The 23,212-nt window shown below is 34.9% G+C and overlaps 1 protein-coding gene across 3 annotated transcripts; it reads right to left on the bottom strand.

Annotated features, from left to right (window-relative positions):
* Nucleotides 1-2,787: 2,787 nt before the first annotated feature.
* LOC129754993 (L-lactate dehydrogenase) lies at nucleotides 2,788-18,272 on the bottom strand. Of its 3 annotated transcripts, none has more exons than XM_055751278.1 (5): nucleotides 18,135-18,241; nucleotides 17,714-17,848; nucleotides 17,529-17,646; nucleotides 8,903-9,492; nucleotides 2,788-3,649 (listed from the first exon to the last, which is right to left on the bottom strand). In XM_055751278.1, exons 2-5 carry the CDS (start codon nucleotides 17,834-17,836, stop codon nucleotides 3,485-3,487), a joined length of 996 nt encoding a protein of 331 aa, XP_055607253.1. In that variant the 5' UTR covers nucleotides 17,837-17,848; nucleotides 18,135-18,241; the 3' UTR covers nucleotides 2,788-3,484. The 3 variants fall into 3 exon arrangements, with proteins under 3 accessions (XP_055607253.1, XP_055607254.1, XP_055607252.1); XM_055751279.1 differs by having other exon boundaries at nucleotides 17,714-17,852; nucleotides 18,178-18,229; XM_055751277.1 differs by having other exon boundaries at nucleotides 2,789-3,649; nucleotides 17,714-17,852; nucleotides 18,135-18,272.
* Nucleotides 18,273-23,212: the final 4,940 nt, after the last annotated feature.

Here is a 23,212-nt window from a genome sequence, read left to right as displayed (position 1 = left end):
TATAAAGATTCCTAATTTCACCTAGCGGCACCGAGTGAGACCACTCGGGCTGGGTGATGTAGGACAGTTTTTAGGGTGCCGTGAAACGATCACTGGAACGATCAGGAGGCTCGTACACTACACACTCCTTGAGTTTCCGATCACCAAGATCGTTGTGGGTCCAAAGAAGTTCGAGATTTTTTCAAGAGTGGTCTTCATTAAACATGGCGGGGAGTTTAGATTTAACAGCAGAGCCGATAATCTGACTGAATATAGTGCGCTCGTTGGTCCATGTTTCAGTGAAGGCGATAATGTTGTAGCAGGAACACGAAGTGGCGAGGAAATAGTCAATCAACCAACATTCTGATAGTAAATGTTAATCGAGTCGGCTGATTCAGAAGCAGAACAGAAACGACGACCACTGGAAAGGCGAATTCCATCAGGTGGAGTAGAACTGTCGGTGATTTAAGACTTGACAGATAACGCAGGCTAGAAAATCACTTCACCACAGACGAACTCAGGGCCGAGACGACTGATGAAGCTGGCAGGAAATAGTGCGACTGAGTCGAAGGGCTCAGGGTTGTCCGTAGTTCCTAGTTCGTTTCGTCACTCTGCTGGAGGCCCAGAAGAAGTCATAGGATTTACGAAGTTCCGGAGATTTTACGGAGTGCATTTGTGGTAAAGTGGAAACAGGATACGCGAAGGGCATGTTCTTAACATATTTATGTCGTCGGCAAACCAGAATAGCTGTCGGGATCTGTTGAAAATCGTGCCCCGCATTTCGCCCACCACTCGTCGAACAACACCTTCTAGCGCCATGTTGAACATCATGCAGGATAAACCATCACCTATTCTTCTTGTTTTATAGAAATTTAACCCATTAACGTCATTCTTCCTCGAAAGATAAACCATCACCTTGTCGAAGCCCCCTGTGCGATTGGAATGAACTCGACAATTCAGCCGAAATCCACACACAGCACTGCATTCCATCCATCGTCGCCTTGATAAGTCTGGTCAGCTTTTTGGAAAAGCCGTACTCGTCTATTATTTCTGTAGCACGCCATGGTCGATTGTGTCGTAAGCGGCTTTGATGTCGAGATGGTGCGTAGGGACTTGGTGTTCACGGCATTTTTGGAAGATTTGCCGTTATGTGAAGATTTGGTCGGTCGTAGACTGTACCACCATGATGCCGGCCTGATGACAACTCACTTATCTGTTTGCTTGTGGCGACCTCAGGTTGTTTCAGTCGTGCGATATTTAACAAAGGTGGGCGTTGGGTTAGTATGCTGTCACTACGGAGGGTTTTGGACGCATCTTCACCATCACCAGATGTTGGCGCCTCGATAGGATCTGACGTCGATGTTGTCCGAGAAGTTGCTGTCTACCAAAACGTGGTTGATCTGTGATCACGTTTGGTACGGTGATCTCCAGGTGTACTTGTGTGGGAGGCGGTGCTTGAAAAAGATACTACGTACGGCCATTCGTTTGGAGGCGGCGAAATCTATTAGCTTGAGGCCGTTTTCGTTGGTTAGCTTATGCGCGCTGAACCTTCCAATTGTCAGTTTGAATTTCTCCTTGAATCCCCGATGACGATCTTGATATCATGTTTTGGGCAGCGGTCGTGTTCACGATCTAGCTGCGCGTAGAATCCGACCGGTACTTCCGAGGTGACGGCTGTGCACGTTGATGATGCTGATGTTTAAGCACCGGCCCTTGATTCTCAATCGGCACATTCGTGGGTCGATCGGTAGTGGAGCTTCTTCATCTTCCCTATCACTATAAAAACTCGTTTGTGGTTATGTTTATGTGTGTGGGAATTTAAAGTTTTATTTTAATTCAAACTTCAAATTCAAAACACAAACCAGTTTCATAATTTTGATACTGAATTAAAATTTCCATTGTTTAAATTGAACTAAGATTTTTACATAAGTTGAAATCAAAAGCAACTTTCTAAATTCTGAATTTCTAGTTTCTGCTTAATGATATTCAATTTATAATTACGTTACAGAATGTTATTCAGGATTCAGAAACGGAATTTATACGTAATTAGATACTGACTAGAACTGATCATACATAATGCAAATTTCAGCATTCGGAATAAAAAGTAAATGCGAGAAATCAGAAATAAAAAGTTTGATTTTTTGTTCAAATTTATAATCAAAATAATAAATAAACGTTTATAAGGAATTTTAATCAATATCACTTAGTGATTGTGAAATAAAAATTCTATCACTGAAAATTGATTCAGAGTCGAATTTTGTTCCAAATTGGGATCGCAAAAAACTAAATAAGATCAATTTACATAAAATACTTCTAACTGTTTTTTTTTAAAGCAAAACTTTCATCATCCATTATTTTCATCATGCATATATCTTTTAACAATTTTCTTCAAGTGATTTGTGAGGATGTGAGAAATTTAAATTTAGTTTCAATGAACATCAACAGATTTGTTTAATAAAGAAAAAATAACCATCACGTGTAATATTCTATTCAATTCTTGATGAATCCTTGTAGAATCTTGAGATTTCTACATTTTATTTAAGTATATTTTTAGGGACTTACAGACAGTAAGAAAACAATAAGAAAACAATTTATAAGCTGATACTGTAGTCACGAAGATATTGTTCATGCAATAGAATTACTATGACGGTATACTGTTGAAGATATTTATTCCTTCTTTTGTTGGGTAAAATAAACTGCAATTTTTTGTGTGATAAAAGTGACGAAAAAAATATGGGAATTTCGGATACAAAATAACAACAAAATTCCTAATTTAAACAGTTTAATTTCTTTCTTTCAGTTTCAGACACAAATACCAGATCAAACGCTATCGAATTTGCTTCGAACTACGAGATTGTGGTTTGTCATACTTCTCCCAAATGCTAAACTAGATATTTCAGTGCAATTTTACTTTCCGTGTACTTTACGTGACAATGTTCTACTCCAACGACAATGTTTCTCCGGCCTGTTTGATTAGTTTTGACTACTTACGACAGTTTTGAATTTGGTGTGAAATGTTGAAAAAAGTTTATCAATAATAAACGACATTTTGTTCCAATTCTTCCCAGGAGCCGAATCGTCTTTTGCAAATGCGTTTTTGAGGTAGGGCGTGTTTGTAGCTGTCTAATTTCCAAATTTTGTTTTTGTTCATTCATTTGCTTATTTGATTTTTTCTAACAAAATTGGAAAATCGAGTTCCAGGAAAATAAAACAAAAGAGATTTTTTTGTTTTTATTTATTATAACATTAGCTAACCTTAATACTTTCTATCATTAGATTGCACAAAGATTTTAAATTTCCTTGCGCCTGGAGGAGTAAACATCAAAGACATTTTGGGGCGTGCATGGCGTTTTGTGAGTTCCTTCATAAAGTGTGAGGCATTGTTTGACTATTTTTATAATAATATTTTTTTTTTCATAACATGTTTAGTGAGCTAGACGTTAAATAAGAGAGGAGGGTTAATGCTTAGCGGCTAGTTTTTGTTGTTGTTGTTTTGCTATTTATTTTAAAACTTAATTCCGGCCTGAACTTCGGCCATGATGCGGGCAGAGTCCTGCAGTTTCTTGGTTTCCTCGGGGGTGAGGATTTGCTTGACGACGTGCGAGACTCCGTTGCGACCCAGAACGCACGGGAGCGAGAGGTAAACTTCCTCGGAAATACCGTGTTCACCCTGTAGGGGAGAGAAATTTAAGTTTTTAACATTAAATTGGTGGGGTTTGGTGTCAAAATTTTTTCTATACATTTTGGTTGAAAAATGCATACACAAAAAACAGTAAAAAAAAGTGATACTTGGAGTATCTCATAATTTGGGTTTAAGTAATTTTATATCAATAGTTTCATAATTGAAAATCATCGCTTTCGAAAATAAGCCCTAAAATGTTCAGTTTTTTAAAGCTAAAAAAATACATGAAAAAATACATGATGGATTAAAGGCGTCATTTGAAAGAAAACCTTGTTTGAGGTTCAAATCAGATTTATTTTCAACTCTTGTAAACTTGTACAAATTCAGATTTTAGATCAAATCTTTGTTTTTGAAGTTTCTACAAAACAAGTTATTTTATCAACAATAAATTACTATTATAAGTTTATTTCATCATTAAAATTCTGTGAAAAAAACCTAAATTAAAGGTTAGATTTATCAAAGATCGTTATTTTGAAAATGAACTCAGATCTTATTTTATTAGAGTTGTTTTCACCTGTTTTGTTTTTTGTTTTGGGCAATATTGAATTTAAATTCCGAATCTGAATTCGTCATTTTGAACCTGTTAAACTATAAAGGTAATTTTATAACAGAATCCTTAACTAGATATCTCTTGTTTGAATTTTGAATCTTTGATCTATATGAATTTTTTTCTTCAATCATTTATTCGGAATGCAACAGTGAATTCGAATGGAAATTCCGATTGAAACTCTGATAATTTAATTCTGGATCACCATTATGGAACTTTTTTTATGTTTCAAGTCTGCATAAGAGTTTAGAGAAAAATTTCAAATCCAAGTCTTAAAAATGGTTTGTAATTTAAAATATTTTCTTTAAATATTCCAGAATGAAGAGTTTCGAACATGGAACATGAATCTAATTTTAGTTTTAAATGCAAAAATTCGAATCAGGATGTTGTTCCAACGTTGAACTGAACTGAAAATTAAGAATTATAATCTGTATACTGATTCCACAATCCGGTAAATAAGCAAATAAATAAGCAATAAATTTAGATTTTTATAAAAAGAAATTTTAAACCAGAACATAGAAAATTATTCAAACCTAAACTAACCAGATATTTTTCTGCAATTATCCGGGCAGGGTGAATCCGGGTTATTTTTATTCAAAAACCTTGCAATATCCGGGAATTCGATTTCAAAGTTCACAATCCAAAATCTGGTAATATGTAGGCAAATTTGAGAATGCTTCAATTAAAATCAAAAAGATAAAAAAAAACTCGAGAAGTTAGGTTTTTTTTTCGATCAGTTAATTTGGTTAAACTTTGTTTAAAAAAAACGGATGTGGATGCAAAATATCATTTTTATCGTGTTTATTTTGTTTATTTTATTGATTTTGCCAATCAAGTAAAAATTTTCGGGCAAATCCGAGCATTCGATTCGGGCAACCTTAGTGAGTCTAATCTCATAGAAAATTCGATATTTGAGACAGGACTATGCCCAACATTCATGCACCAACTTCATTTGTAAATAACTTTTGATAGTATTTTTCGAGCACGATTTTTCAATTGCTAACAACAAGCGAGAAATTTTAAGAAAATCTGAAGTAGAATTGTGAAAATTTTGAGGATAAAATTTTGAGGTTTTGGCCAACATTCTGAGTCGAGATTGTTACTCTTGATTCACTTTAGTCATTCATCAAAAATTGAACATTTTGCTTGACATTTTTTGGACTCTCATGGAGGGGGGGACCCCTCCCCGTGCCTACGGTCATGATGCGATATCAGGGTTCACAGTCGGGATGCAGCATCATTATCTTGGAACAGAAACTAGGAACATGAATCGGGATCAGGACTTGAGATCCAGGATCAGAATCGAGAGAAGAATCTTTGATCAGGATTCAAAATGCGCATCAAGAACCGGGATCAGGTTCTATGATCAGGATCCACAATGGGATTCCGGAATCAGAATATGCTATCAGCAGTTTCTTGCACAAAAACGCTCATCCGAAAGCTTAGGTTCAGTTTATAAATCAGGTTTTTAAAATTGAAGACTGGTTCGAGAAGAAAGAACATCTTAATATAAATAAATTCATGGAAAGGCCTTAAGGATTGTTTTCAAATTGCATTTGCGTTTGGATTTGTTTATGGATGTCTAAAATGATTTAAAAAACATAAACAAAACAAAAACACCTGATCAACGAAAAACTTGTCATTCCTTGCTAGAAATGATGAAAACTATATCAATGGGTATGTTTTGTTTCAGATTTGTATAAAATGTCTTTCCGTCTGTCTTTCTGTCAGCAAGAATCAAAATCAAGAATTTCGAATCAGGAATTTTCAGATAATAATATTGGGATCAAGTTTCAAGATTAAAATCAACACAACTGACAACCATACTTCAAAACGAAAAACAAAGTGTAGAAAAACTAGTGACATTCCTAAAAAGATGTGCATTGTACGACGAAATCTAAGATAAGTATCATGTAAATTCTTTAAAACGAAGAGGATGAAAGCTAAAGGTTAATCTCTCTCAAAATAAAAAGTATAAAAAAAAGAATCAAATTGAAAAAAAAATCATAAATTTTGCAGGAGACATCAAATGGTTTTTCCAAATACGGATTCCTATTTGAAAGCACAAATTATTCTTGTGAAAAAAAATGAATCCAGTGTCAAAAATCGGAATCACGATTCAAGTTGAGGATCAGGATCCGAGATCAGGGTCCAAAATCAGGATTCAGGTCTATTACTTCAGATCCGAATTTAGCATTAGAATCAAGATAAGAATCTGAGATCAGCATCTAAAATGAGCATTAGGAATCGGGATCAGAGTCTAAATATGGTCAGGATTCAAGATTAAAATCCAGCATTAGAATTCTGCTAAAAGAATGCGAGATCAGGAATCAATTTCTATAACCTGATCTACAAATTCTGAATAACACATTTGGAATTTGGAATCAGAATAGTACCCAAGATCCAAAATCTGGATAAAATGTCCAGGATCTGGATCCTGTAACAGCAAGGACTTGAGATAAGAGAAAAAATCTTTTATCGCATTTGGGATTAGGATCCAGGATCAGAATATAGAATAAGGTTCCAAGATCAGGATCAAGATCCGGAACTAGGATCAACCATTATTTGTAATGTTGAGTACTTCTCTTTCTTGCCGGGGTGAATTTCAACTTGCAGTCTTTTAAAAACAAAAACCTATTTTGTTTTAATAAATCCATCGTTTGAATGCGCTTTGAATTTATTTCTGAGATTTTTTTTTCTTGTTGATGTCGACTCGACTCAACAATAAAACAATTTTTTTTAGTTCCTGAAGAAGATTCAGAACGGATTGAAGCGTTGGAGTAATAAAACAAAACATTACATTTAGGCGATCGTCATTCACAAAATACACAAAATTCTGGAAAATCGTAGCGAAGTTCAGGATGATGAGGAGTGATAAATAATTTCGATGCCACAGTTCATTTGGATCGGTGGTGGAGAAGTACTATCTCTGTACGAAAATTACACCTAAAATTCGAGTTAAATTGGCTCTAGAGCAAATGGGACCAAACAGGTTGCGCAGATAAATTTTTCTGGTCATGCACAATGGGGAAAAAGTGCATAAACCGCCACGAAATTCATATGAACCAAATCTATGAAGATATACTTTCCTATAGTAAAAATCTCCGGAGAATCGATTGGACATAGTTTAAGACGCCGCACGAGCTTACGAACGGAGATATACGGCTTTTGTAACCCCTAGTTTCCCTATATTTTGTAAACAATCCAGAAAAAACTGATTTGGACTAGAAAATTTTGAACATAAATAGGCCAATCTTCTGTGATTTATTGCTAAGAATCAAATGGAGGTTGTTTGAGCCACCGCACGCTTCGGAAAATAGAATTGAATCTCGTTTGGTTCAACATTTTCTAGTCATAACTTGTCACAATCACACATAGGTCTCATTTGGTTAAAAATGTTCAAGTCCGAACTTACTTTTTTCATAATTAATTTTAAAAATATAGGGGAGTTGTGGGTAAAATCAGCCATAACTCCATTTTTCAAAGCTTGTGACTTGTGGTAGCTCAAATAGCCTTCATATGATTCCTCGCAAAAATAACACGAGATGAATAGGTCAAATTTCGTTCAAAATTTCGCAGTCCAAATCAGTATTTTTCCGGATTGTTCACAAAATATAGGGGTATTAGGGGTTAAAAAAAAGCACTAAATATCCGTTCGTAAGCTCGTGCGGCGTCTGAAACTATGTCCAATCGATTTTACGAACATTTTCCATAAGTGAAAATGTAAGGAAAGTATTTTTTTTTATAGATTTGGTTCATGTAGGAGGGAAGATATTGAATTTCTTCGCGTTGTAAAATCTTCATAATTAAGCAATCGATTGGTAAAGAAAAAAATGTATGATAAAAAACCAGTTTTTTATGCTTCTTTGGAACACTATGTCTCAGAATCCTTTTCACACTTGAGATTCAGTGCAACCCCTTCCTGTTGTCCGATTCCGCTCAAATTTGGCATATGGCCTTCTGATGACTCTCTTAAACCATTCAAGTCATTTTTTGCAAGTATTTTGATTTTAAAGTAGGTATTTATTAAGACAAATTAGATAAATTAAATAAAAAATATTCCAAATTGTAATTTTTATTAAGGATTCAACCGTGAATAGCTCTTCACACTATGATACAAACAACATGTTTTGTTCAGCAAAGTTTAAGTGCACAAAAATCCGCATCTTTTGATGGAATTGGTATTACAAATATGTAACGCTTGGTACACATTTTGGTCAATTGAATTCAAAATTTTTGGACCAAAAATTTTTTTTTCTTCGAAATAGCTTGCTTGTTTTACATTTTGATACAAATTTGGATCATTTTTCATTTTAAACGTGTAGTATTTAACTCAAACAAAATTAAAAAAAATATAAAATAAATAAGTTTTATGAAAATTTTTGGACCCAGAATTTATTTAAAATCAAATCTTTTGAAAGTGAACTTTTTTCAAAGATCGCGCTTGCGGAACCTCTAAACATGATTTTTTTAGTCGGCCCCATACAAAAGTTTGTTCTGCACATCCTTATCTACCATTTAGAGGGTGAGCCCCCAGATTCCCAGAAGTTATGCAATTTTGGGACACCCTAGTTGTATACACTTTGAGCCTTATTGTGCAATGGTAGTGGTGAAAATGTTCACGGTAGTTGGTTTTTTAGTCAAAATAAGAACTAAGTGTTATGTAATTATTTCCAAACCAACAATATGCTTACCGAGACCAGAGTCGAAACGGCATGAACGTTGTAGGTGTTTCGGAGCAGAGCCGAAGCCAGCGAAGCCACGCTCAGACCGATGGCCCAGGAAGTGTAGCCCTTCAGCCGGATGACCTCGTAGGCGCTGTTGACGACCTCATGATGCAGATCTCCCCATTTTTCGTCATCCTGAGCGGTTCCGATAGCTGGGTTAATTTCAGCCAATCGGACACCAGCCACGTTGACTCCGGACCAGACTGGGACCGAGCTGTCTCCGTGCTCACCAATAATCCATCCGTGGCAGGAGGTCGGGGCAACTCCCAGACGCTGGGACATGAGGAAACGGAAACGGGAGGAATCCAAATTGGTACCGGAACCGATGACACGGTTCTTGGGCAGACCGGAAAGCTTCCAGGCCACATAGGTGAGAATGTCAACGGGATTGGACACGACCAACAGGATACAGTCCGGGCTCTGTTCGACCAGCTTCGGAATGATTCCCTTCAGAATGTCGCAGTTACGCTGGACCAGGTTCAGACGGCTTTCGCCTTCCTTCTGGCGGACACCGGCAGTGATGACAATCAGGCGGGATCCGGCCGAAACGGCAACATCTGTAAAAAATAGAAAAAAAAAAAAACGGTCAAATATGGTAGCTACAGTTTTGTGTTGTACTGTTGGAGATGTTTCAAGCGCTGAGATTAAGAGTGCGCTACTTTGCTTGATTATGTTGCACCACTTTATGTCGCATGACTTTATGTTGCGTTTCATCAGAGCATTACCGAAACGTGAAAGGGTTTGGTATAAGCATCAAATTGATTTTCGTAAGCGCCAAAAGTGGTGAAAAAAAACTTTTATTAGTTTTGATTACTTAGTTTACATAACGCAAAAGGCAAAAAATTTCGACTCAATTCAGATTGAGGAGCCGGTCGCGATTTTTCCCTAAAAACATTTATACAGGGGGACGATTTGAACACATGATTCTGGAATTTCAATGGAAATAAAAATAATACACTACCCATCATAATGTTCTATTTTTGGCCTAACCTATTTTACACGCTTTTAATTGACGAAAGCAGGTTAATGGGTTACTCATGTATGAAAGTATCGCTTATCAGCAACATGTAATAATCATAAAACAATTTTGGCAGGAATGGTGAGAACCTACTGTAACAGATTTCGGTTATACAACGACCTTATCATCAGCTGCTGTTCGACACATCCAGATTGTTGACAAACAAATTACATATGAACCTGTCGTTCTCGGTTCGTTCCAACCCCAGCAGAATAGCGATTATTGCCAATGAACTTGAAATGAAGTTGATTTGGAGCATGCATGCGTTAGATGGCACTTTTGGAGGAAATCTATTTGAGTATGCTGGCTGATTGGCTTGATTGAATTAACTTAAGGTCGTGATGCGTACATGCGTGAGTTTTTGTTTCATGAGATTCTATGTTTCAGTCGTGGAATGACTTTCGTTGGTTCCGTAATAATTTTTTTCGATTTTCGCTATTAAAACTAAAAAGTTTTCTGGAAGTGCAATTTTTTGCAAATTAATTGAAATAAATTTTGGTTACATCTAATAAATCTACTTCATACGTGATTTCAAATTTTACATTAGACTTTTGAGCAAGTCTAGAAATATATTGGTTTTTATTTTAAGTTATTTAAAACATTTGGGCTTGTTTCATTTATACAGCAGGCATTATGTTCTCATTCTTCATTCGTATCACTAGGAAAATTCTTCAAATGAATACACTAGTTTACAATATTTCTTAACTAAGTTAATCAAAGATCACGTTTGATGTGAAATCGGAAATGATGATGAATCCAAAAATGAAATTCGAATAAAACCCCGTTGAACAATATTTTTCTTATTACTGCTCCAAATATGAATTGTTTGGAAATTTTCATCATTCTCATCATTTTCAAGGACAAGTATTCAAGGAATGCCACAGTATTCAGAAATATAGCTGAACGTCAATTATCACATTTTATCCATATTCATTTCGTTTTACGTTATTTCATTTAACAGTTCTCCGAAGCCTATTAGGATATAACCTCAAACCATGGGAGAAAATAATCGATTTTTGAGAAGGGCGCACGATAAACGCGATTTCCGGTACTAATATATAGGGGAGAGTGGGGATACTTGATCCCCTTTTCTTATTTTCACCATATCTTTTTGGAAAAATTTAGCAACTCGTCGTCTTTGACATTTTCTGACAGCTTGTAACTTCAAGTTTCCATGCTCCAAAAATTAGAACGATACTTGATCCTGTTGATGAACTAGAAGCATTTTCGTGGGAGTACAAAAATTGCGATTTTTCTGAAGTTAGGGGAGACTTGATCCCCTATTGAAGGAGACTTGATCTTTTATTCAGGAAGCCCTAATCCTTGTTTAAAAATCGAACAAAACCCCAAGATAGAATGTTAATTAACTATTTTGGTCATGTTTGTTCTCATTTCACAATTTATAGCAGACATAAGAAGAAAATTCTATAACTTTGTCCCAACGCTAAAAACATTGCATACTTAATGGCGCTATTTTTTATAATTAAGAGAAAATTAATTATTTTTGTTCTTTTCTTCAGACAATTGTTTGATAAATATTAGTTTTTTGATAAATATTAGTAATTTCGTAATCAGCAATCATAACGATCAATTCAGAAGAGGAATAGGCCGTTTGGAAGGAGGATCAATTGTACCCAACTCTAGGGGATCAATTGTACCCATAATCAACATTTTAGAAAACTTTTTCTGAAAAAAGTTGAGAGTTTTCCATTACTTTGAAAATATGGCATTATGAAGTTCTTTCTACGCTCGAACGATTGATACATTGGAACAAATATTTTTTTCATAATTTTCTCATGTAAGGAACATTTTAAAGTGATGAAAAAAGATCTTCAAGTGTCATTTTGTGAAATTTTTCAAACAAAGTTCAATTACTCAAACAATTATTTTGTTAAAATTTTTTAAACTACAAGCTTTGTTATTTTGCTCATTTTGGCACATTTTTCTAGAACATTTGATCTTTGTAAGACATTCCAGTTTCAAGATATAGCTAAGGAATCAAGTATCCCCAGGGATCAAGTATCCTCATTCTCCCCTACAAATTCGCCCTGTGAAAAAGCTATACACACGTGTTCGTGATTTTATTTTTTTGGGTGATCAGAGGTGCCAAGTGCATTGATATTTTGAAAAAGATATTTTTTTAATTGCATTGTTATTGAAAACCCTTTTCATGAGTACCTACTGAGAATTTGCAACTTTCCCGTAGATTTCTATTCGAAAGTGAAACGCATCATTTATCTGAACGAAATAACAACTTATCGTGTATCGCACACTTAACGATGTAGCGAATTATGTGAATATGTTTAAGGGGTGATTAGGGTCTAACACTTTTAAAAAATCGATTTTTTTTTATTTTCTTATTGTAAAATGACCCGAATGACCTCTGAGGTTAAAAGGTCTTAAATAAATATCATCATCATTATTGTAAAACATTTCAAGAATGTTGTGTCAAATTTTCAAGTCAATCGAAGCAAAACTGTAGAAATTATAGGTTTTTATCTCCTCTTATCTAATACTGCATCATTTTTAGAGCAGAAACTTCAAACGCGTTTTTCTCGAAAGCACATTTTTAAAGTCAGTGGACATCGTCATTTGAAAACTACTTCTTTTCAAATTAGAAACATATTTTCTACATATAAAATACCAAACCCCAACGATTTTCTTTTTTTTTACTTTGGGAAGACTTTACAGATACAAAATTTAGGATTTTTTTCGTGAAAATCGTAGTTTTTACTTCAAACAGCCACAAAAATTTCATAACAAATTTTTTTAAAGTTAAATAAAATCGTTGGGGTCCAAAAAAATATCTATTAAAAATATTTTGCTCTGATTTTATGACTTCATATGAATCTGTGCTGAGATACAGTGTCCACCGCAAATCCTGTTTTCTAAAAGGCATCCTCGAAAGTGCTCCGTCACCGGCTCATTTTTCAATATTTTTCTACTAAAAAATTACTAAATGTTCTTTTAACAATGCTTTGTATAATGCAAAAAATTTGAATACATTTGTTTGAACGATAGCTCAAATAAAAATTGGTGAAAATTGTGTTTTTTTTACCCGTTTGACCCTACTCTCCCCTTGAAATAACCAAAGCATGTAGGCGATTATTTTCAAAGTCAACATAGATGGGGCTTTAATTAATTTACTTGTTTGTAGCAGTGAATGATTTTGCATTCGTTTAGATGTTAGAAACTATTATTTTTTAATCTACCAAACAGTATGGGAGAGTGGGGAATCATGGGCCACTTTTTATCGTTGTTCCATAACTTCTATATTATAAAAGATAAAATGAAAATAAAAAATGATATGGTTTTCTACATTTTCAAGGTTTTTTTTTAATTCAATAAGTTATTTTCCCCAAATTCTGACTGTTTTAAAAAAAGCAATATTTTTTGGATTTTGAAAATTGGTGGGGAATCGTGGGCCACTAAATCCCAATTAACCAAATAACAAACAAAATTTATTAGTTGACCCAAAACTGTGATTTCATAATTCATTTCGTTATTTCAAAGCAAATTCAGATGATGAAATATAAAAGAGAGCTGTGTATGATCGAATAGATTCCAAAACCTGGCTCGCGAACGTTTTGACAAAATTCCTTATATAGGATGGACAAAATATTTTTCATAACTCTTCATTTGGCATAAGAAAACTTTACACATAGTTATAACGTATTTTCAGTTCTGAATGTGTATAAAAACTTAATAATATAGGTGATTCAAGATGTGTGGCCCACGATTCCCCACAAGCTATGATTTGCAAATTGGTTGCGTTATGTGACTTGTTGATGTTTCATCCAAAATTCCTTTTCCACGTGAAAGATCATGACAAAACTAAGATCATAAGCGTATGAGCATATTTTTGTTATGAATTTTAGGTTCCCCATCGATGCAATATGCGGGTGTATTTTTAATTATGGAAGTTAATTTTTCTAACTTCTTTTAGCTTGATAAATAAAAGAAGCATATGATGCGTATTTAAGTCAACAACATAAAAAAATATATGCTCACGCAAAGCGACGACGATGACAGTTGGTTCGAGATTTTTATCTCAACTGAGATATTAGAAGTTGCCCACGTTTCCCCATGGCCCACGATACCCCACTTTCCCCTACATGAAAATATATTTCAGATGTTTTGAATTCACCTTGAAAATTCATTAGCTAAAGATGATTTATCTTCAACTATTTAGGGACGCCATGAATTCAGAAATATTATAATTAGTTTAAAACAAGCAAATACTGATTTTAGTAACGCACCTAGAATCACTGATGAGGCCGCCAGCAAATCAAAGTTTCGGCGATAAATTTGGTATAGATCTTGAAATCCAGCAGTATAAGTCAAAATTCACAAAAAGCTCTTTCGAATATTTTCAAGATGGATTGCCCTGTTGGGGGAACACAATTTTTCCACAAGGAAAATAATAAAACATAGGAAGTCTTATTTTGGAAACAAATTTGCGTCCTTAACTCGATTTTTTTGTCAGAATTTTTGGCAGAAAACTAATTGATTTAGAGTTTAATCGATCAATGATAACAGATGAAGCAACTGACCTATATGAACAACAAATAATTATTTTGAATTTTTAAATTATCTTTTATACATTCATCGATGCAGATTTTAGGGAAAAATGCCACTAACTGGCAAATTCTCGAAAAAACGATACAGATGTTTGTAGGTATGTGATGAAGGATATGAAGAAAAGAAATCAAATTTAATCAAAAATAAATTAAAATAATAGTTGTATTCGGCAACACTGAAGATAAATAAAATAAAATAAATTTCATTGGCAAGGTTTGCTATTTTGGCAAACAAACAAAACAAAGTCAGTCATTGATCTATTCTTGTGAGCGACAGACGTGTTTAAGTGAATTTCTGAATTGAGATTCGTAAAATCACGACAATGTTGTTCCTAAAAACGACGATTGAAAAATATAAATTTAACTTTTTTTTTTAAATTCCATAATTTTGTTGTCCAGAAGTCACGGTAAATAACTCACAGTCTTCAGAAAAATTTATCATGATGTTAGAACCTTTTTTCTATTTTTTTTTTGATCCTGTACACTTTTGCTAAAAAGTGCACAATTTTTTTCAGTGAATTTTACCCTTGTATTTTCAAAAGTTATACTGAAAAACAGAGCATATAGAAAAAATGCAAATTTGCATTCAGTACTCCTAAATAAGTCAAAGTCAGTTTTCAAATTTTTGCACCTCAGAAAATGTGAATTTTGTTTCCTTGTGTTAAATTTATGAATGCAGATTTTAAGTTTTGAAGATGAATTTAAATCTCTTTCCCAAAATACCAATTCCTTGAATCAAAGCAATCGAAAAATTCCTTTTAATTCAACCACGGTAAATGAAAAGTTCATATACCGGTATTTTGATAGCAACTTACTACCTTCTTCAGTGAGCGTTTTCGAAAAAAATTTATCACTATTTGTTCTTGTAAATTTAGGCATATGAGGGATATAAGTGACAATTTAAAAAAAATGTCCCTACATTTCATTACCTAGCTCAAATGTTAAGAAGATAAATGGTTAGCAAATTCAAAGTCAACTCTCTAAGTAAATCAACAGAAGTTGATTGGTATAATTAGGTCCAATAAATTGCAGGTTACAGCTGCTTAAGTTTGGAAGACCAAATTTTATTCAATCTTGAGCCTTTAAGGGATAAACAAACATTTTCGTTGATTAAACACCCCCACGGAGTGGAAAATTTTTGAAAATTCAAAAGCCCATCTACTAATGGAAGTTCAAAGTTTTTATAGAAATTCGAGCATTTACGGATATTTTGTAACGGTTTTTTGTCGCTTCATTTCGTATGGAGTCCCGTTTTCAAAATGGGAAGGGTCATTCAGTTAAAAACATATAGTTTTAATGTCAAAATAGGCTGAAAACCCATTTTTATGATTCTTGAAAATTTTTAAGACTATTACATAAATAAGCTGAGGCCCAGAAAATTCTCGGACACAAAATTTTACGGTATTCCGATCACCGGTTTATACGTGATAATTTCACACAAAAATCGCTTTCATTTCCATACATAAGAATTTGTTCGCCTGTCGATTTTTTTTTTTTGAAAATTTTGTATGAAGGCTCCTCGTTTAAAGAATAATAAATGATTTTTTTTTGTCGAATCATGGTCAGAGCCAATTCTTATTAAAATCACCTGAACATTGTCCGAAATTTGACATATTTTTGCAAAATTTTGTATGGGAGCCCCCCTTTGTTAAAGACGGCGGATCTTGACACTATTATAAAAACCATCCATAGCCTAAAAAACCATCAGATGCATAATTCAACTTCATTCTGACCATTCAATTGTTCGTGATGGTGTCACAGAGAAATCGCCTCCATTTTTGCACATAAGATTATTATTTGATTGTTAAAATAGAAACCATGATATCCTAATAAGGATTAATTTGACAAATAGATGTTGATTTTTTTTTTCAAAATTAATAATTTTAAATTTTTTCTGCTTTAGTTGATTTGTGTTACTTTATATAACGACTAATTTTCCTTACTTGCAGGAATATAAGCTTACCATAACCTTCATGAAAACTCTAGTGAGAACGTCTTTTTGAATTAAGGGAAAATAGGTACTTGATACTACATTTTTTTTTCTAAATACAGTATCGTGCACCGCTTTAGTCGATTCTGGCCTAACAGACTAAATAAACGTGGATTAAATATCCGTGCAAACTCGAATAAAACCGAGCAATCTGGCAATCTTAACTACGGCTTTAAAGCTCTATTTAGATTCTTTTCAAAATTTGTGCTAAAAATTTGAAAACTCAATTGAGTGGTGTGTAAAATAAGAAAGTTTAATAAAGATTCCAGCGGAAAAATAAGAATATTTATAATCATTTGGAAGCATCATATACAATATTTTCTACATACCAATGTTATTTAGATTGTATTGGTTCAACGTACTGTAATGCTGAACACTTTTGAGTTATTTTGTTTTGTATTATCTATATAAACTATGAAAAATACTGCTTAATTTGAAAAAAAAGAACACGTATTTGAAAGTTTTCTGTGTTGAACCAATAAATTCAAATTAAGGCTAAGTAAGTCGGTGAACTTTGTTAAAAAAGGCAGGGTATTTTGAGGAAAAAACAAGATATGTCCCTTTTTTTTAATTGAACGCCTTATTCATACTCATATGTTTTCAATGAATACCTCCTCTGAATATATAACTCAATTTTGTCTTGATATTGATAGATTTTTTTTCCTAATATATTAATAAACCATCATCGCGAACAAAGGGTCGCCGTCTGCACGAGGAGGGCGCTCACCCCCAATGATAGGTAAGAACTGTCTATAGCCATATAGAACGAATATACTTTCACTTTCCATCGATTCCACTTTGTCTGGGAGCACCATTTGCTCGCACCGCGAAGCCAAAAAATTTGCATCCAACCTGTCGCTCTTTTCGATTGCAAGGGCTGAGGTTTCACTTTTCTTTATATGTCATTCGGAGCGTTAACCTTCCTCAAGGATGTTTCGCAACACTTCAATTAACCTGAGTAGGAATTGAAGTGTGTCAAGTAGAAAAAAGTTCAAGCGAACCTACCTGTGCTAGCCTGAATTTGGGCGTTCTTCATGAAGGACGAACCATGCTGCAGATCCAACATCTCTCCCTGCAGTTTGTCCGGGTTGACGTCGATGAGGGCCACCTCGCTGGAAACGCTCTGGATGAAGGGGAAAATTGTCCTTTTAGTATCTAGGAAAGATTTTTTTTCAATTGCTTTAGCTTACCTGAGTCAGAACGCTGAAGGCGCAGGCCATACCGACCTGGCCGATTCCGACGATGGTGACCTTGTTACCCGAAGAGGCCAAAGGCTCAGCAATTTCCTGCATCAATTTCGATTTCAACGACATTTTGGCTTTTTTCTGTCTGGAACACAAAACAGTAGAAAAATGAATTTTAATTGGGTCACTTTCGATTTCGGCAGCACCGCGCGTCTGGAAATCGACAGAGGTCACATTTGCCCGAGAAGGAAAGTCAAATTTCTCACAAGGTCATCAAGAAATTATTGAAGGAATGTGAAAGTTCTAAAAATAAATCACTGGCAGGGCGTCTGCGAAGAGGAATGTCGCTGATTTTCCACTCAAAAGGTGCTGGGATTCCCTCTTATCAGTAAAAGTCAATCACCGTTATCACTTGAAAAGGGTGTACCTTTAAACTCTCTTTGAACAACTGATTGGAATTAGTCAGAGACCTGGTGCTGGGGACACTTTAACGTTCAACCGACTACGTGTGAGCTGTGCGACCGATGGAATACGTATGGCGAATACGCATCAAGAGCAGCAATAAGTATCGACTGGGCGTTACGCCTCTGCTGGGGGAACATCCGAAAAATTTGTTTTCGTAACTCCGAGGGTTGAAGGTGACCTTTCTCGTCGCATGCTTCCATGCTGGGGGTTTTTTTTTCGTTGCTTCTTCTCATTCTGCAGCACATTGTGTTTATCCGATTGTATCGGGATTGGGGAGCACGTTTTTTACCCCGAGAAGGGGAGAACAACACCGGCTCATGACGACATAACGCTCAACCGGCCTCAAAGCGGAAAACACTGCTGCGGAAACTACTACCGAACCTGTTATTCTCAGCGAATCGAGAGAACGAGAGCCAAGGAAACTCCCAGACAACCCACCACCCACAACTTCGACTAGACTCAAATTTTCCTCATTCTAAATTTCCCTTTCATCCGAACTTTGCTAGCAGCTGGCTGGGTTGTTGTCCGGCCTTTGGGAAATACCTTCGTGCGGCAAGTCGCGTGCCTCTCCGATTAGGTTCCATGACTCTCGCAGACGAACTCTCTCGACTCGCTTATTCATCAAAGCTGATGCAAAGGGGAGCGCCAGACTGCAACAAACGTTGATTTCTGTGGATGTCGTCATTATTTTCGGACCAATAAACGGTTCTCCCAGATGCTGAAAATCTGTCTCTGTTTTTTTTTAAATTTTCTACCCATCATCATCGTTCCTTGATTCAACTGTAAAACAAACCATGGCGGGAAAACAAACAGTCAAAAAAGGTGGCCAAACGTGAACTTGCATGGAGGAATTTCACAACGGACTCCATCATCAATTATGATGCAATATCGGTGCATGGTGGTTTAAAATTATAAATGGAATAAAGACTCTGAAAACTCATAGTTAGAAGATTTATTGAGAAGTGATCATATATGCGCCTATCGGGTTAAATGCGTCTACAGTAATGTTGCCAGATTTTTTCCAGCACTTATCCGGGCCGGACAAATCTGGGCTATTTTATCTAAAAACCTGGTGAAATCCGGACATTTGATTTCAAAATTGCCGACCAAAATCCGGGCAATAACCGAAGAAAATTTGGTCAACACCTAGAAATTTCTCATCAAAAATCAAGAAAAACAAGTTGAAAAAGATTTTTTTTTCAATTTTTCAGCAGATTTTGAATCGTATTTAAGGTTTTCAAAACACCTTTCATGATTATTTTTATGAATCTTGTTTAAAAAAACCGAGCTTTTTCAATGAAATCTGGGCACCCGGGCCGGACCGGACTTTTCCCAAATTTAATATTGAAGTTTCACGACATGGCTGATAAACCAAAATATAAGATGAGTCCAGTTTGATGTGAAAAATATTTAAAACTAGCTGACCCGGTAATCTTTGTTTTACCTTTTACTAAATAAATCGTAAAAAATGTTTTATTTCATCTATAGGTACGTCCTTAATTTCATCGTGCTCGCGAATCGTTTCTTTTTTTGAAAATCGTAACAAAATTGTACGGCTTGTGTCCCATTTAAAGTTGATTTCGTAACTATGAAGACCCCCTTTCCATAAAAAGTGAGATTCTTGAAACTATTATACAAACCATCTCTGACCCGAAAAACCCTCGGGTACCAAATTTTACTGCATTCAACCGGCCGTTTATACGTGATGGTGTTACAAAGAAAACGCCTCCATTTTTATATATAAGAAGATGTCAAACAAGGTATTACAACATTTTGTTGTTAATAGTAATACACATTACACTTTAACCCTTTATTGCATAGTGTGGGTTTAAAACAACACTAACTGCAACCTAAATATCACGGAAACGCGGATATTTTGAACTAGAGTGTCAATTTTCCGGCCATTTTTGCGTTCCCGGGAAAAATTGAAAAAAGGATATTTTAATCCTCTTAGTAAACAATTGTAAACAAACATATGTGTTAATAGTATTTTACATGTTTTATCCTGACTCAGTATTATTAAAATTTTACTGTATTTTTACACCATACAAATATCAAAACTATTGATTATGATTTAGTTTTTTTTACATAAACTTCTAAAAGGGAAAAGAAATATTTACTGAACAATTTTTAACTTCTTGGATAATTCATGCTGTAACCCAGTGGTGATTGGTGGGTGAGTAACCTTTTAAACCAACGCGCAGTGGTAAAAAATGCGAAAAACGTGATCGTTGCTTATAACTTTTTTATTTCACATTTTAGCTTATTGATGTCTTGGGAGAAGTTTATCAGTAAAATCAGCTCTATAATTAAAAACATTTTTTTTTGGATTAATCCCCCTACAAGCTAGATAAAATTTCTAACTTCTCCATTATAGCTCTTTGATGTTTTCGACAATCTTGCGCTTCCAAACTCTTGTTATAAAACTTCTGACATCGCGCAGGGAAAAGCTAGATGAAAATGAAAATCTTTTTTTATTGCAAACATTGATGAAAGTGGAATTGATGTATTGCGCTTAGATACAAGTGGATACAGACGGATGTACCTGCACCATGTAGACAAAATCTTTGACTTCATTTTGCATCTAAAGCGGGTTGCCCGATGTTGCTCGGTGTTTGTAAAATTAGGCGTGAAAAAGCACTATTTTCGGTAATCTTTATAACATAGCTCTGCAGTATCACATTTTACAAACTTGAAATGTTCTACAAAGTGGTGTATTTAAATAAGACAAACAACTTTGAGGAACATATTATTTTACTTTAAATTAACTGAAAAAAGTTATTACTAATAAACTGATTTTTAGAGGATAAGTTTCTTATTTAGACTATAGCTTGGAGAATAATTATTTTAGAAACTTGACATCTGAGTCAAAGTTGTAAAAAATTTGATATTAAACAAGATTGTCGAAGACATCAAAGAGATAAAACCTATAATATTTTTTTACAATTCGTTTATTTTAAACGGCTCTAACCATTTAGTTTAACGGAGCCGGGGACTTTTTTTGTACAACAGTTGCTAAAGTTTAATTAACAAAGATTTTTTCACATTTTTGTCCATGAACCTATAATAGAGAAGCTAGAAATTGTAACTCATTTATAGGGGGATTAATTCGAGAAAAAAAGTTTTTTTTATTATAGAGCTGATGAAGGTAGGCGGTGATTCTTTGGCGTCGCACGCGTTTTTTTTTGCTCTGTTCACAAAAATTATAATTTTCATGTGATAGCTTACTTGGAACACACATATGAAGAAAGCTTAACTAGACCCTATATGACAATCATCATCATCAAATGGAGGAAGTACTAACACGTATATCTGCAGCATACATATCACGAATAACACCACAGCTAAGTATTATTTTTGATATTTCCATTTTTCACCGTAGCGGATATGTATTGAAAACTATTCATTTAATTTCATGATGGAGGTTTTCAGTTGTCATCATTAAACCTCTCGGTGCCAACACACACAACACAATTTTACGTCGATTGAATGATGACGATGGTTGATGACGTTGAAACAGGAAAAGCACAAATCAGGGGTGAAATTATGAATCCTCTTCGATTCGAGTTACCCGTTTCGAGTTGAACTCGAATCGAATTAGAATCAGTATTACGAATCTCGTTCGAGTTCTAAATTTTAACGTATTATATTTCGAGTAAATCGGGTAGTAGATCATCTCGAAACGTTCCATCCGAATCGAGATCGGTAATGCCAAAGTTGGTCGAATCGAACGAAACTCGATTGTTTCGAGTTCCATAATCCCACCCCAGATTTTGTGAGCATGGTTCAGTTTTGCACAATTTAGAATTTATCATTATGTATGTTCAATTTAAAGTAATCAAGGTGGAAACTATTTTGCCTGTACATGCAGTTATATATTCTATTTCTTTCATCTCAAGACATTAAGGACCACTACTTCGATCAGTTATTTAGTTGAAATATGTTAGGAGTGAAACTATTTTTTTCAGATATTGGTTAAACTTAAAAAATGTGAAACATTATTTGTATTTTTTTTCTTTTGGCATAGTCTAGTGACGCCTAAGATATGAATTTGCAGAACGGTGGCATTGGCAAGCGGGATGAAAGCACAGGAAAGTGTGGTGTGAATGTAGAAAATTCTTGTTAGTGTGGTGGGTGCATGCTCGAGTTTACTGCGAAATTATTCAATGGGTACTTGGATGGATTTTGCTAACCTCTGTTGCGCTTGGTCGGATGGAGCGTTTTATTTGGTATTTGGTAATAGCGTATTTTTGTTTTTGATTGAGATACGAAAATTGATAGAAAAAAAAAATATTTTTTTCTTCAAATCATAAGATCAAGAAAAAGCAACGTTTCGAATCATATTCATATTCACTCAGCTATCATGGAGTTTTAAGTTTAACTCTCTTCATTGTGGGACTGGAGCTGTGTTCATTTTTTCATTCAGTACCATTGAGACACATTGGTGTCCCATTTTTTAGAGGGGAGGGGGGATGATTACACTAATTATATTTTTTTGTTCTTTCAATGTTTCTTTTCAAGAGCGAGCAAAGGCGCTATATCCAAGGTCAAAGACCAGAAATGATAGTGCATCGAAATCCGAAACTCTAAATTTTTATTAACATTGAAGCAAATGCAATCTGACATCTGAAATCGTACATTTTTAAATAATGAAGATAAGGAAATTTGTAAGATTATTAATTATACCAAAGGGTTTTGGATTTCTGTACAGAAATATATCATTTCCATCCACAGAAGGACGAAGTCACACGGACCACCATTAAGGAGCACAGAAATTTAGCATATGTGCTCCCAACGTAAAAATCTCACTTATAGTCATGGAAACGTATGGTACTGTTGTCCACGTTTCTTCCGCCCTGTGTTCCAGTTGTCTCTGCGTCCAATACTGCACAGTGGGCCCGGCCAAGTAAAGATGGGTAGTAAATGTACTTTTACTACTCACCGGGATGCTGACAAGATCTGGCTGTGTATGTATCATAAGCATAAGCATAAGCATAAGCATAAGCATAGAGCTGATTTTATTGATAAACTTCTCCAAAG

The sequence above is a fragment of the Uranotaenia lowii genome, chromosome 3 (genome assembly GCF_029784155.1).
Source record: "Uranotaenia lowii strain MFRU-FL chromosome 3, ASM2978415v1, whole genome shotgun sequence".
In the NCBI taxonomy this organism is placed as follows: domain Eukaryota; kingdom Metazoa; phylum Arthropoda; class Insecta; order Diptera; family Culicidae; genus Uranotaenia; species Uranotaenia lowii.
Note: the sequence above shows the minus strand (reverse complement) of the source record. Positions and strands in the feature narration are given on the sequence as shown.

What these genes read in the sequence shown, in the direction of transcription:
- LOC129754993 (XM_055751277.1), bottom strand. Translation starts at nt 17,836, where the DNA reads ATGTCGTTGAAATCGAAATTGATGCAGGAAATTGCTGAGCCTTTGGCC. An exon ending in CCAAATTCAGGCTAGCACAG is followed by an intron (nt 9,493 to 17,528) that starts GTAGGTTCGCTT and finishes TATTTTTTACAG; the next exon opens with ATGTTGCCGTTTCGGCCGGA. An exon ending in CCGTTTCGACTCTGGTCTCG is followed by an intron (nt 3,650 to 8,902) that starts GTAAGCATATTG and finishes TCTCCCCTACAG; the next exon opens with GGTGAACACGGTATTTCCGA.